General features: G+C 48.1%; 3 protein-coding genes across 3 annotated transcripts; 1 reads left to right on the top strand and 2 right to left on the bottom strand.

Annotated features, from left to right (window-relative positions):
• Positions 1–367: 367 nt before the first annotated feature.
• Positions 368–3,476, top strand: F5Y00DRAFT_261730 (uncharacterized protein; the record flags this gene model as incomplete). Its single annotated transcript, XM_048011259.1, has 3 exons — positions 368–407; positions 536–679; positions 751–3,476. The coding sequence occupies 3 exons, from the start codon at positions 368–370 to the stop codon at positions 3,474–3,476; spliced, it is 2,910 nt and encodes a 969-aa protein (XP_047865189.1).
• A 973-nt stretch (positions 3,477–4,449) lies between these two features.
• On the bottom strand, positions 4,450–7,270 carry F5Y00DRAFT_236070 (mediator of RNA polymerase II transcription subunit 1-domain-containing protein). Its single transcript, XM_048007667.1, has 2 exons — positions 6,503–7,270; positions 4,450–6,448 (listed from the first exon to the last, which is right to left on the bottom strand). The coding sequence occupies exons 1-2, from the start codon at positions 6,884–6,886 to the stop codon at positions 4,802–4,804; spliced, it is 2,031 nt and encodes a 676-aa protein (XP_047865188.1). The 5' UTR covers positions 6,887–7,270; the 3' UTR covers positions 4,450–4,801.
• Positions 7,271–8,801: 1,531 nt separating this feature from the next.
• F5Y00DRAFT_269560 (uncharacterized protein) lies at positions 8,802–10,950 on the bottom strand (the record flags this gene model as incomplete). Its single annotated transcript, XM_048012465.1, has 1 exon — positions 8,802–10,950. The coding sequence occupies one exon, from the start codon at positions 10,948–10,950 to the stop codon at positions 8,923–8,925; it is 2,028 nt and encodes a 675-aa protein (XP_047865187.1). The 3' UTR covers positions 8,802–8,922.
• Positions 10,951–12,615: the final 1,665 nt, after the last annotated feature.

Genomic DNA, 12,615 nt, shown 5'->3' with positions numbered 1-12,615 from the left:
AAACTCGAAGTCCCAAATCCGAAGGCTGAAGGCGACGGTAGAGGCGACATAGATCCACAGCCAAAATAACACGAGACGATTGTACTCCCACCCGACCCTTTCTCGTATATATTATTTTGTAGTAGTCTTTTTTTTTTTTTTTTCCTATACCAAAGGCCGCTTTTATCGATGCATTTCGTCACCATTGAAACATTGTTCGAGTCAGGTCTTCGATAGACTCCGCAGTCCATTCGGAATCAGGAGCCGGATCAGGATCGCCACCTTTTCTTTCAGTCCTCGGTGTTTACGCAGCCGTTATTCAATGCCACTCCCCTGAGTCCGAAGTAATCCTTGAGTCCTCACCAAGCGCAATCCTGTTGTAGACATCATGGCGAGACCAGACGCTGGTGATATTTTGGTGGTCATCCGTAAGTTTGGTCTCCTTTCATTATTTGAGACATTCGTATCTGCAATTTGGCTATAAAAGAAATGGGAAAATCCGAACATCATGTTTTGCGCAAATGAAAGAACTCCATTTAACGGGGTAAATATTTAGATGACTTCCAGGCTAGAAGTTCGGACGAATTGAGTCTAGCAAAGGGCGACCGTGTCGAATTAATCGAACGCGATGATGAGTTCGGCGATGGGTGGTTTTTGGGTCGCCATATGGTGAATGGAAATAGTGGCTTGTTCCCAGAAGGTAAGCAGCGTCACCACGGGGAGGACCACGTATAACTTGCGACAGAATCGCAACTGATTGATCCTCTGTAGTATATACGCGACCGGCGCCAAGGGGCGTCACGGCCTCATCCACCGGTCCCAGACTGATCGCAAGTTCGCTCTCATCCACCAATGGAACATCATCCGTACCCAGCCAACCGGCATCGACCACTACACCGACTCAGGATCGCAATTCGACCCCGCAAGCAGCTCCATCTGTTTCGCCAAAGGCCACTCCCGTAACCCTACCGCTGAATTCCACAAAATCCGATGGGAAAACGGCACCCGCACCTATAGCGCCTCTCGTAAGTAAAAGCTTTGCGTATGGTAGCAGCAGCAGCAGCGAAGGGTTAGGTCGTCTTAATGCGCAGAGCCAGGAGAATCCAGTGTTGCATGAGACTTTGACTGTTATCGACGAGCACATCACAGACCTGCACTCGACCCCGCAGAACGGCGCACTCCATCATACAACAGATTCCGGGAGCGAATACAGTTCTCATCTACCGGATCGACTCTCTTATATCCAGGGCGAGGAGACCGACGAGGAGGAAGAAGTCCTGCATACTCGTGACGAAGTCGAAGCGTGGACTGCCGATGATGTGGCGGAATATTTGTTTACTCTTGGTGTAGAGAAGAAGCATTGTGAAGTATTTCGGGATCAGGAAATATCAGGCGAGGTACTTTTAGGCATGGATCAGTCGTCGCTATTTCTTAAGGCATTCGACCTCGGTTCTGTTGGGCGACGACTAAAGACGTGGCAAAAGATCAAAAACTTGCAGGATGAAGTGAGTGGGATTGGCACTCTTACGAGACGAACTACACAAACTTATGGTAGTGAGGCGGGGTCGGAAGACTTCAAGGTTGGTGGAAGAGTGAGGAGCAGGTCAAATACTTTGACAAACTCGCAAAGAGTGGTTTCATCCGAAAGTCAGCCAGGTTCAGTTCATGCAAAGCGCATTTCTCAAACGCCAAAAATGGATTCGATGGCGCCTCTAACTCCCAAATCTCCCAAATCTCCCAGAGGCGCCCAAGACAGCCCAACAAGACCGTCGCACCACAAGAGACCCTCGGCAGCCTCCGTCCGAGAACTACACCATTCGCGACGGCACTCCTCTACCGATTTTAGACTTGCCCCTCCAGTCAATGCTGCTGGAACACCGAAACTTGTATCTTCAGGTACCTTTCCGCGGACCGAGCCTTCACATAAAAAACAACCTTCGTTTGACCGCAATTGGACTATGGGTGCAGCTTCTTCTACTCAACCTCCAAGGCCATTATCATCAACCGAATTCGGCGACGCCGTGAATACATCTGATACAGAGGTCGCACATAATCCGGCTCTTGACCTTGATCGTGGCTATTTCTCTGGTACTGAAGTTGATGGTCGAAAGCGCAACGTGCTTAAGAAGCGCGAAAGCAATACTGCGCATGCTCATAAGTCAAGTTATACAGAACAGCAACGCGTTAGAAGCGCAACAGCTATCGCCAGGCGTTCTAGGTTCGGAAGTATTGATTCAACTAGAGATTCGACGCCTCCCAGCGCTGCGCAAATGTATTACAGTCTCTCTGGGGATCACAGGCGGACAGCCTCTACTAATACTACTGAGTCTGTGCGGCCTATACCTCCTGCCAAGGATGTTCCTAACCCAACGGTCACTAAGCTCGACGGTGGCTCACCTACCTCGACGTCGAATCGACCGGCAGTTCATGGCGATTGGATATCCACTGCCGGTAGTAAGTTTGGGGGCTTGAGGGCAATTTCTGATGCCATGGTTGGCAACACAAAAGTCGGTTCGCCAACCGATTCCTCTACCCAGGCTTCGCCTTTGAGATCTCCATCCAGGGCCGGTTCAAGTACGCCTTCGGGTGGCCCAAGTTTCGAGATTGATTCCCCTGACACAGGAAAAAGTCCATACTCGGCGGCTACCACCGCCAGTCGCAAGAGCGGGAAAAAGACAAAACAGGAAACGAGTGCTTATCTCCGCGGCCTACAGAAGATTGGCCCACGCGAAGCAATTAAGGATGCAGATTATAGTGGATGGATGAAGAAGAAAAGCTCACACCTGATGACAACATGGAAACCGCGGCTCTTTGTCCTCAAGGGAAGACGTCTGGCGTATTATTACTCGGAAGACGATACCGAAGAGAAAGGGTTGATCGACATCTCGTTCCATCGCGTGTTGCCGGCCGATAACGAGCGACTCACCGGGCTACACGCCACATTGACGGGAGCTAGTAACACCCCAATCATGCCTGCCGACAGTAACCTCCCAACTCTTGCAGATAATGCTACCGTTTCGCCTGCCGAGAAAGGAACGGATTCGATGTTCATATTTAAGCTCATGCCTCCCCGAGCCGGGCTTTCCAAGGCAGTCAATTTTACCAAGCCAACCATACATTATTTTGCTGTTCCAAATCTGCAGCAAGGACGAACATGGATGGCGGCTCTAGTAAAGGCCACCATTGACCGTGACGATTCCCAGCCGATGACAACAACATACCAGCAGAAGACAATATCGCTTACCAAAGCACGTGCAATGCGTCACCGACCACCCGCTCTAATGAACCTTGACGAGAAGGTCGAGGAGGGTGCGAAGGACGGCGATGACGAGAAAAAGAACGGCTTAGGCATCTCGTTTGGAGAGGTTGATAGTGCAGTCTCCGGTCTCGAGAAGTTAGGCCTTTCGAAAATTGATAGCACAACAACTAAGCAGTCGGCATTCGACAGTGAGAAGAGCGACGGTGTAGCCATCTTAACTTCTCCTCAGAGCGCTTAGCGGTTCATCGTTTGAACCGTGGCGTTGGTTATGTGGCTCTCCTTTCCCGGGAGCAACCAGATCGTCGTGTCACTTCTCGCTTCGAGTTACGACATTCTATACTTCTTCGTTAAACGATAAGCAAGCTAGCTATTCTTATCAGCCAGAGGTTCTTTAGTAAGGGCCAGGACCAGAGCCGGGGGCCCAGACTTACATATAACTTTTTCTTCCCTTTAGCGTGTCTCGTCCAAATTTCTTTTTCCTAATTATTCCCCAATTATCCCCCTCATCGATACCTCAGTTATACGAACGACAGCAAGATATGGATCCTACGACCAGGTAATATAAAGTTAGCATTACCCGACTACCAATAACCCATGAATCAATCGGTAGGGTGAAGCAGCAGCAGCAGGAGCAGGAGGAGGAGGAGGAATAGAGCATTAGTCTCGGGCAACGGTTATCAAGGTGTGCGGCGAGGAAGGATGATGGAATCTTGTGCGTCTGTTGGTTGTTGTCCCAAGACGATGACGGGGTTTCGAGCGAACCTTGGCTTGGCGCGGAATCAGATCGCATGGTATAGCATTACACACGGAAGCAGCAGTAGATAAGCCTTAATACAATGTACCATGAAGCAGCGAGAGAAAAGAGAGGTGGACCTGTGAAGGGGTGTGTAACGCGCGAATATAATTGCCACTACTGTTGTTACTACATATCTGCCCTGTTTTTATATATCATGAGAGGTAGGTAGGTTAGGTACCTAAGTAGGCCGCTGTTGCGCACCCATTTTGTCATCTATAGATGCGTACATGTATACGTTTGTTGAAGTCTGATGTCAACTGAGGCTATGGACAGTAGCCACCAAGTAGACTTATCTACAATTAGTCAAATGGTGTTTCAACTCGTTCTTGAATTAAAAGCTAAAGGGTCAAATATTGACCTTTTCGTTAGTCATGACCGGCCAAAGATAGAAACACGACTGGTGAACCAGAATGAATAGAACAGCATAGCATATATTAGGTTAGGTAGACAAACGCATTACTCATTTTCGTAATTCCTACCTACCACCGTCCTAGTCTTACGAAGCAGTATTCACTCAGGTACCTACCTAACCCTGCTCTGCTCTGCTCTGCCCGGGACGTATGTAAGAAAAAGGGGGTATCATAACCATGCATACACTCATAACCCTCCTCCTACTCTTTCTCCGTCGTAACCTAACTTCACCTTCATCCCCATCCCATTACTGCAATCAACCCCATTCATTATCCATCCTATCCTATCCTACTACTTAACCCACCTGTCCTATTAAACCCCATCTTCTTTCCCACTCGTACATCCCCATCTTCCCCTCACTCAAGCATATGTTTAATAACCTCGATCCACGCCCCCAAATCCTCCATCGTCTCTAGCGCATGTTCCCAATCGCTCTTCAGCCTCTTCCTGTTAGCGACATTCCCCCCGATATGTCCCATGTCACCGTCGAAGACATTATCCGTGACGATGTGTACACGGCCCCCGAGCTGGATCTCGATAAGGATGTGGGCTGTGTGCGCTTTAAATGGGAACACGAGTGCGAGTCGGGGGACGGGGTGAGCCGTGAGAGTAATATCGACTTTGAGGGCCTTATCAACAGAACTCTTTGTATCAGGTCGCGCCATGAAGTCGTCGAACTCGTTGTGCCTGGTACGCGCCAATCGAGCGTCATTGTCCTCGTCTGCCTCTTTTGCGGTGGGCTTGTCGCCCTTGGCTTTGAAGCTGTTGGCTAGGAGGAGGGAGAGGAAGGAATATTGGCGGAGCACGGGGAGCAGCATGACTAGATCCTTGGGATGCGAGAACGGAATCTGGCTGAGGACTTGCCCGTAGACTGGTTTATATATGAATAGTGTGTTACGGTGCGCTTTTAATACAGGCTCTAGCTGAGACTCGCCGTGGAGATTGTTGACAAAGGTAGGGACTGTCTGTGTGAATACCACCTCGCGCGGCTCGCTAGGGTCGTAGGAGCTGCCGTTGACGATGGGAAATATCAGTGCGTCAAATGTCATGTTAGACAGGGGTGCGTTGGTTGCCGAAATCTTATAAATCTCTAATGCAACAGCATGCGAGACTACCACCGGTGGGTCAAAGGTCGCCATAAATACGACATCGGGTGGCTTAGGACCAGATAGGCCTACAGTACCTCCAAGCCCATGTTCCTTTGACTCCTCCGAGGACGGTAAAAGGGTGTTGGGTGGCTCTAGCCAATCCAAAACTGGTCCAGTAGCCGAAATCATTTCCTCATCCGTAAGGTTGGATTTCTCAATTCCGTCTCCAATCCATTTGTCAGACACCCGTATCGGGCTATTATAGACCATGCTATTGGAAGCTGCACACTCGATCAGAATCCCCCATGTTTGGGCGTCTTCGCTATCTACTGTTGTAGACTTGAGTTTCCTCCTCTCTTTCCAGTAGTCGAGGCTTAGGCCGATCCGACCCCGAGTATGCATGAGGGGACATCCATGGCGAAGGCAAAGAGCATAAACTCTCAGGTTTTCGTCGGATACATCACTCAGCGATGGATCCTCGCGAAGCTTCTGTACATCCCATCGGTGAAGTCTCTCCAGGCTCTCCCAGATGCCTGCTATAGCTTCGTGGCAGTTGAGGCCTGGAGAGACGCTCAGCTTGTCTAAGTTAGCTAGGCGCTCAAGATTTGCTCGAAATTGCGTAAGTCTCTTGGTCAAGGGACTCTGACCGGGAGCGAGCGAGAGATCTTTCAGAAGTATAGCCGACGCCTTGTCAACGTGCTTGTCAACGCTTGGGATAGAGTCTGTGTACACCAATGCGGCCTCATGTACGATGTGATTAGTAATACCGACTTCGACAGCCACTGTCTGTCCTGCTATGATCAGAGTCTTGGCATTCTCGCCGGCACCTTTGATATCTTCCCATAGACACTCGAGATTAAGGTGAATAGCCAACCGCTCTAATCCCTGGTTGCTCACTCTGCTGCTGTTCTGAGCCTATATTGAGGTTAGCCTTCAATTCCAATCCCGATAATATCAACTATCACCTACCCAAAGGGCCGCAATGACAGCCTCCATTCTCTTTTTTCGATCCTCTTCATCGGTCCGTCCCGCGGCAGCAACTAGCCCTCCAACGCTGATATTATCTAAGTTGAGATCATTTATAGCCATTCCTAAAGTGTTATAAGCAGCAGCCGCCGATGGACTATCGAAATTTGCTGTTGAACTAGCAGTGCCCATCATGGTACCCGAGGTCCCAGTCGCCGGGGATTTCTTAAACTGCTGCGGTGACGACTTAGGCCCGCGAGGAGAGAAAACTGCGGCGTTTTGGGAAGTCGAGAAGGGTGTTGAGGCTTGAGGCGTAGGAGCTGCGGCCGGATGTTGGGAGGGCGTACGACCCTGCTGGGACGGGCCGTGGCGCATTGGAGTCGACATTACGACGGTATTTGGGGTGACTGGTTAATGATTTATGTGGTAAATATGAGGAGTGAAAGGATTATATTAGATTAATACAATCGAACCGAATGAGAAGGGAACCATAGAAATGTACTAGCGACCAAGAAACTCAAATAAAATCGAGTACGAGGAAGGCGAAGCGCATTCTCGAATATTATCAATCGGCCGTAATTTCCTTTGATACCGAACCTTACTCTAAGAGTAACCCCGAGAAAGATAGCCGGGAAGGTAGGTCGAAATCTACCACCGCTGCTCCATGTGTTAGATGTGATGTGTTAAAGATGAAGGTTGCTTCTCTAATAATAAGCTCGCAAAGCTTATGAAAGTCTCCATTATGCTTCCAATTGTAGTACCTGGTGGGGGTTGCCGTAAGCTTGACGCGCAAGGGCTAGTAGACGCGCTAGTCTTTAGACCCGCATACGTTCTGCTTTATGTAAGCCACCATGTTACCTGTATGTTAGGTACATGATCCAATATGAGGTAGGTACTTTGAAAATACTTGGTAAAGTCTCTAAAGATCCGATTCGTCACACTTCCACGAACTTGAAGATCTACAGTTCAGCCGCATAGACTACCTAAATAGGTACCTACGTATCTAGTCTACCAACCCCAGCATATATTCACAGTTTGCAACATTAATCACAACTTGTATAAATCATATCGTGGCACAAAAAATATCACAATTCCGCTAATGGCATCTCAACAGTTTCGTAATAAATAGAAAAACCATTGCCAACTTAATTGGGCAGCAAAGCAAACCTCTACCTAAGTACCTAATGTATTTCCTTAGAGGGTATCATGATTTATCCTGGTAATCAACCACATAACGCTTCTGAATCCTGATGTCAACCCTAACTCAAGATCGGCTTAATGGAACATCCAAGCCACCATTTCTGCGCCTCATCAAAATCGCATTCAACACCTACCCCTTTTGCCGCCCGGGATGCTATGGCCGAAGTTGTAAGTTGGTCGATTATGAGCGACACCTAATTCAGTATCGTCAATGTGTATGCCGTTTGCCTTGAGAGTAACCTAGTATAAACAAGAGAACCTACCTTAAGAATGTTCTTGAACTGATGCGCTGGGTCGGGGCCAAATGATGATATCTCTACCCCCTATTGATTCCACGTGGTGCCAGCCTGCTGTTTAGTTCTTGTTCGTCTACTCGACGTATCTATATCGCTGTCTGACAAGCCTATTGCTAATGACTTGAAGTTGGAGATCGACTGAGAGTTGAGAAACCCGTATGGAACGGGACCTTCTTTATACACCGACGTCAATACTCCCCACCCATTGGAAAACTTGGGCATATAAAAAGTTATAATCTGATTAAAACATGTTAGCTAACCGAAAGTAATGATAGAATCATTGGCAACTTACTTTGGAGTAAAAAAAGAGTTCACTAAAATAAGGCTAAGCTTGCCACAATATGCCAAGTACCACATACTGGATAGGGAGATCATATTCGATGTCCCTAGCCCGGCTACTCTCCCTCCCTTGGACAACATGCGGACGTAGAATAGGGGTGTGAGTACCGTGTATTCGATACGGCGCAAGCAGCGTTAACGGGGTGTTCTCCTTGGGCGACAGTTGAATGTTACTAGTAAAAATGTGATCATGAAAAGCCCGAAAAAGAAGAGACTGGGCATAACTTGTAAAATCGGACGCGAGACCGCCAGACTAAATAAACCAGACGTAAAACACGTGATGAAGTTGAATTAAAGGTGAATGGACCGTCGCAATACGGAAATTATCACCACCGAACATGCAAGATCGTGCCACTGGTCTGACACTATAGTAGTTGGTAGAGATCATCTTCCCTCAATCGTAGGCTTGTCCGAGGATATGATAACGCCAAAGAAAAGGGTTACAACCGTGAATGAAGATATTTTCACAGTAAAATAAGAAACAGTTTCTTGTAGTAGACAGAATGCAGCTAAAGATAGCTTCATCTTTTTAGCTTTCCCTTTTCCGGGACTGACACCCAGTAGAAGAGATTGGGTAAGTGATTAAAATCACTGAGCCGCAGCAGTTGTAGTTGCTTGACGGATTGGCATCACTTGAGGAGCCATCGCTGCCTTGGGGGGCGATATCATTTGGGAAACGGCCGAGGACTGAGCTCTCTGTCGATGGAAACGTCTCGCCTGGCGATCGCGGCATTGCATAGCATAAGCACGGTCTGTGGCCCGTTTATTCTCCAAGTATTCTTCATAACTTAGCTGTTGCTGAGTGAAGATTGGATCACCGGGGCGTTGGGGTCCTCTTGGCTTTCTCACAGGTCTAGGGCCATATACTATCTGGGCCTGAGCGTGAAGGGGTAGAGGACTGGGATTTCCGGGACCCGAGAAGCCTTGGCATCCTATAGCTGGCGGTGCGCTGGGGCCTGGGCCGTATGGCATTGGAGGCGGTCCCATTTGGAACGGAGGCGCTTGTGTGTCATGTACATGCGAGGAGGGTATGAATGCACCATTACCGTTGTGATGGGATTGAGCATTTGGTATCGTCTGAACTCCTGGCCACGGACCAGGCCCGGATCCAAAGCTTTGAATGCCTTGAGTATCTCGGGATAGCCCTTGGAGGACAGGACTCATGCCAACTTGACTGGCCATGTTCTGAATATGACTGAGTTGAGCCATAGGACTTGTCTCCATCATTGCCGGGCGCTGCAGAGACCCTGCCTCAATCCGTGTCAATTGTGCTTTCAAATCTTCTATGAATGTAAAAATCTTTTCTATGTCCTCGACAGTCGCAGAACGAGTTCCGCTTGAACCGCTATCCGTTGAGGATGTGACTTTACAGCCATTCTGTTCGAAAGGTACATTGTGGTTACGGTCCGGAAGGTAGTTGTACAGGTCTGGCTGGCAATTAATGCCGGGGCTAGGCGAAATTTGGAACTCGGAAGCTTTTGGGTTCAATGTAGTACCCTGGCTCTGCGATTTCTTTGTACTAACGCCGCTGATTCCAGAGTCGTGTGAGACTGATTTACTCAGAGGCACATTCTCTTCTAGCCTCTTGGGGGAGTTAGAGGGCTTAATATCACTGACTGACTGCGCGTTGATACGGTTGGCGGATGACTTTTGGAGTTTGCTAATAAGAGCATCGAAACGTGCTTGGTTCTTTGCAATCTCGGCCTCGGAGGAGCAAGTAGACTCGTACTCTTCTCTAAGCTTCTCGACCGGAAGGCCAGCCGTACGTGGGACTTGAAGTGTAGCCCAATTCTTCTCGAACTCTTGATCGATGCCATCCCATCCAGCATGGGCGAATCTCTTGGAATGCTTGATGGCCTTCACTGCGGCTATTGGGAAGATAGGTTCTTCCATCTTCTTGTTGGATGGGGAAACGAGAGGAATTGCTCTCACCGTCATGTCATTTTGACAATGCTTATCACCATAGCCATCATCACTACTTTTGAATTTAAAGTCTTCATCTGGGCCATAGTCACATATGATGCCAAATTGTCGAAAACCTTCGCTAGTGATGGGCGTTAGGGACTCGAGTCGAATCGTGGACACGTTGGCGGTAGGTGAAATAACAGGAGGAGTTGTATCGTTGCTAGAATATTGGACCTCCCCAGAGCTATCAGGCCTCGTGTCGTTGTCTGCCGTCTCAAAATCTTTCTTGGTTATGGGAGCAGAATGGATGAAATCTGGGTCAATAGGGGTATCTCGGTACCGGCGAACAGTCATCTCATTAGCAAGAGCCGTGTTAATAGTGAGCTTCTTGGTATTCCTGCCCCCGGCCTTTTGGAACTCGGTCGTCTCCACGGATGCGGTAACTGGGACCGCGAGACGAGCACCGCTTCCGTTACGGCGATTGTTTCGCCAATCAGAGTTCATCATTGCTTCGCTCGCTTTCGGTATTTCGTTGGTTGTGTCAAACTGGACTTTCCGGGGTGGAGCGGAGGCTACCTGAGTAAAGCCCATTCCGGTCGGGATTGTCGACACAGAATCCTCAATAGGAAGATCGGTTTTGACACTTAGCTTAAGGGTACTGGCCCGATCCTTGGCCTTACTCTTGGCCTTAAGAATTTGTGCAGCACGCATGTTTACTAAACTGAAAGACAAAATTTCATAGTTAGCAAACGGTGGCATATTACCTCCCCTAATAGGAGATTAGGCGGGATCTAGCAGACTTACCTCAAACCACGTCGTTGTTATAATCAAGTAATGGTAGCAGGAGTATGTAGAGCCGAACGGTGTTTGCTTCTGTTACCAAGTTATTAGTATGTCCAACCCCCCGAGTTATGAAGTTGATGGTAGAATCGAGTAAAAAGTCCTGGTAGTGGGACAAATAGAGGCCGAAGTAAAAAAAAAAAAAAATGATGATGCTACGAACTGGTCGCGTGCTCATACTATATTGTTTTGTCCCAGCTGGTGGCAAAGTGACTTGGGTATTCTGCGAGATTGGGCAGTAGACTGAGGGGAGTGTGCCTAAGGTTAATTTAGAGAATTGAACAGTGAATGCAAGTTGTAAAAAGGAATGGTAAGTATTGTTAGGTGGAAGCAATGGGCAGGCTTTTGTTGAGTTGAGGATGTATAGTTAAGTTGGAATATTGTCAGATGTTTGGGATGATCAAGGGGAAGGATTAGGTTAGGGCAAAGTATAGGTAACTGGCTGAGGAAGAAAAGTGAGTGTGAAAATTCGAGAGAGGGTTGAAGGCTCGTTGGAGGGGTGGAAGGTTGTTAGATCTGGAAAACGGACGCGAAGAATCGAGCGTAAATGTGCAGAGCTTGTAGGCGGTAACGTACCAGTAGAGAAGTTCGTGGCCGGTAAAGAGTACTCCGCGTTGTCAAGAGGATGGCTTGAAAGTTGATATCAAAGCCTAGCCGTTGAATATTTTGCTCACTTGATCGATGAATACTCGAGGAAGGGAAGGGTAAAAGTCGCGATTTATAGTAGCTGAAAGGCTCGGGAGTGGTACCGCTGGGTAGCGACCGAAGTTTGCTGGTTTTCCAGATACGGGGCAAAATTTGAATTTGAAACCTCGTGAGTCAAGGACTAGAGGTAGGAAAGATAAGAAAGTAGGCTGAAGAAAAATCTCGAGCACTCCTCGACTAAGGTAGATAGGCCTCTCCCTCAAAAACCAGCTACCATGTGATTGATGGTCTGGGCTAAACAACCGATAAAGTCCAAAAGAGGAAAACAACTCCAAAAAAGGCCGTTACTTGTCACCAAAGAACGCTGTGCGCCAGAGACCTTGACGGCTGTAAACAGATTGGAAGACGACAAATGTCATGAACTGGAGTTGTGGTCTACAAATCCACCCACTAACGAGCTGCGGAAGTGGAACCTCACTGTAATGACTCTGGCAGGAGGTCACCACCTTGAAGTTTCTCGGTACCTTCCTTCTCATGACACATACAGTTCCTACCTTAGATACCTAGGTACGTTATACCTATGATAAGCAGTTGCTGAGGTAGTTGCCATGGTCCAAGCTGCAAATTCGGATACATGTATTTGTAGCCACCATCAGGGTATTGCTCCTTCTTATTTATCTTTGGGTACGTACATGTAGCCAGAGGCAATCAACACAACAGGTCGCGTGCAGCACGTTCCTAGGTACATAAACAGCAGCTGCTACCTGCTAAGTGAGTTGTCTAATTGTTTCCTTCACCTGCATGTCTATGGTGTCTATGAACGTAATATCGCTCTTTTACCCTGCTGAACAATACATAACTGGAACTCACATTGTAAGTAGAAGGATGAAT

Source organism: Daldinia vernicosa (assembly GCF_022497035.1).
Source record: "Daldinia vernicosa strain CBS 139.73 unplaced genomic scaffold F5Y00scaffold_21, whole genome shotgun sequence".
In the NCBI taxonomy this organism is placed as follows: domain Eukaryota; kingdom Fungi; phylum Ascomycota; class Sordariomycetes; order Xylariales; family Hypoxylaceae; genus Daldinia; species Daldinia vernicosa.
Note: the sequence above shows the minus strand (reverse complement) of the source record. Positions and strands in the feature narration are given on the sequence as shown.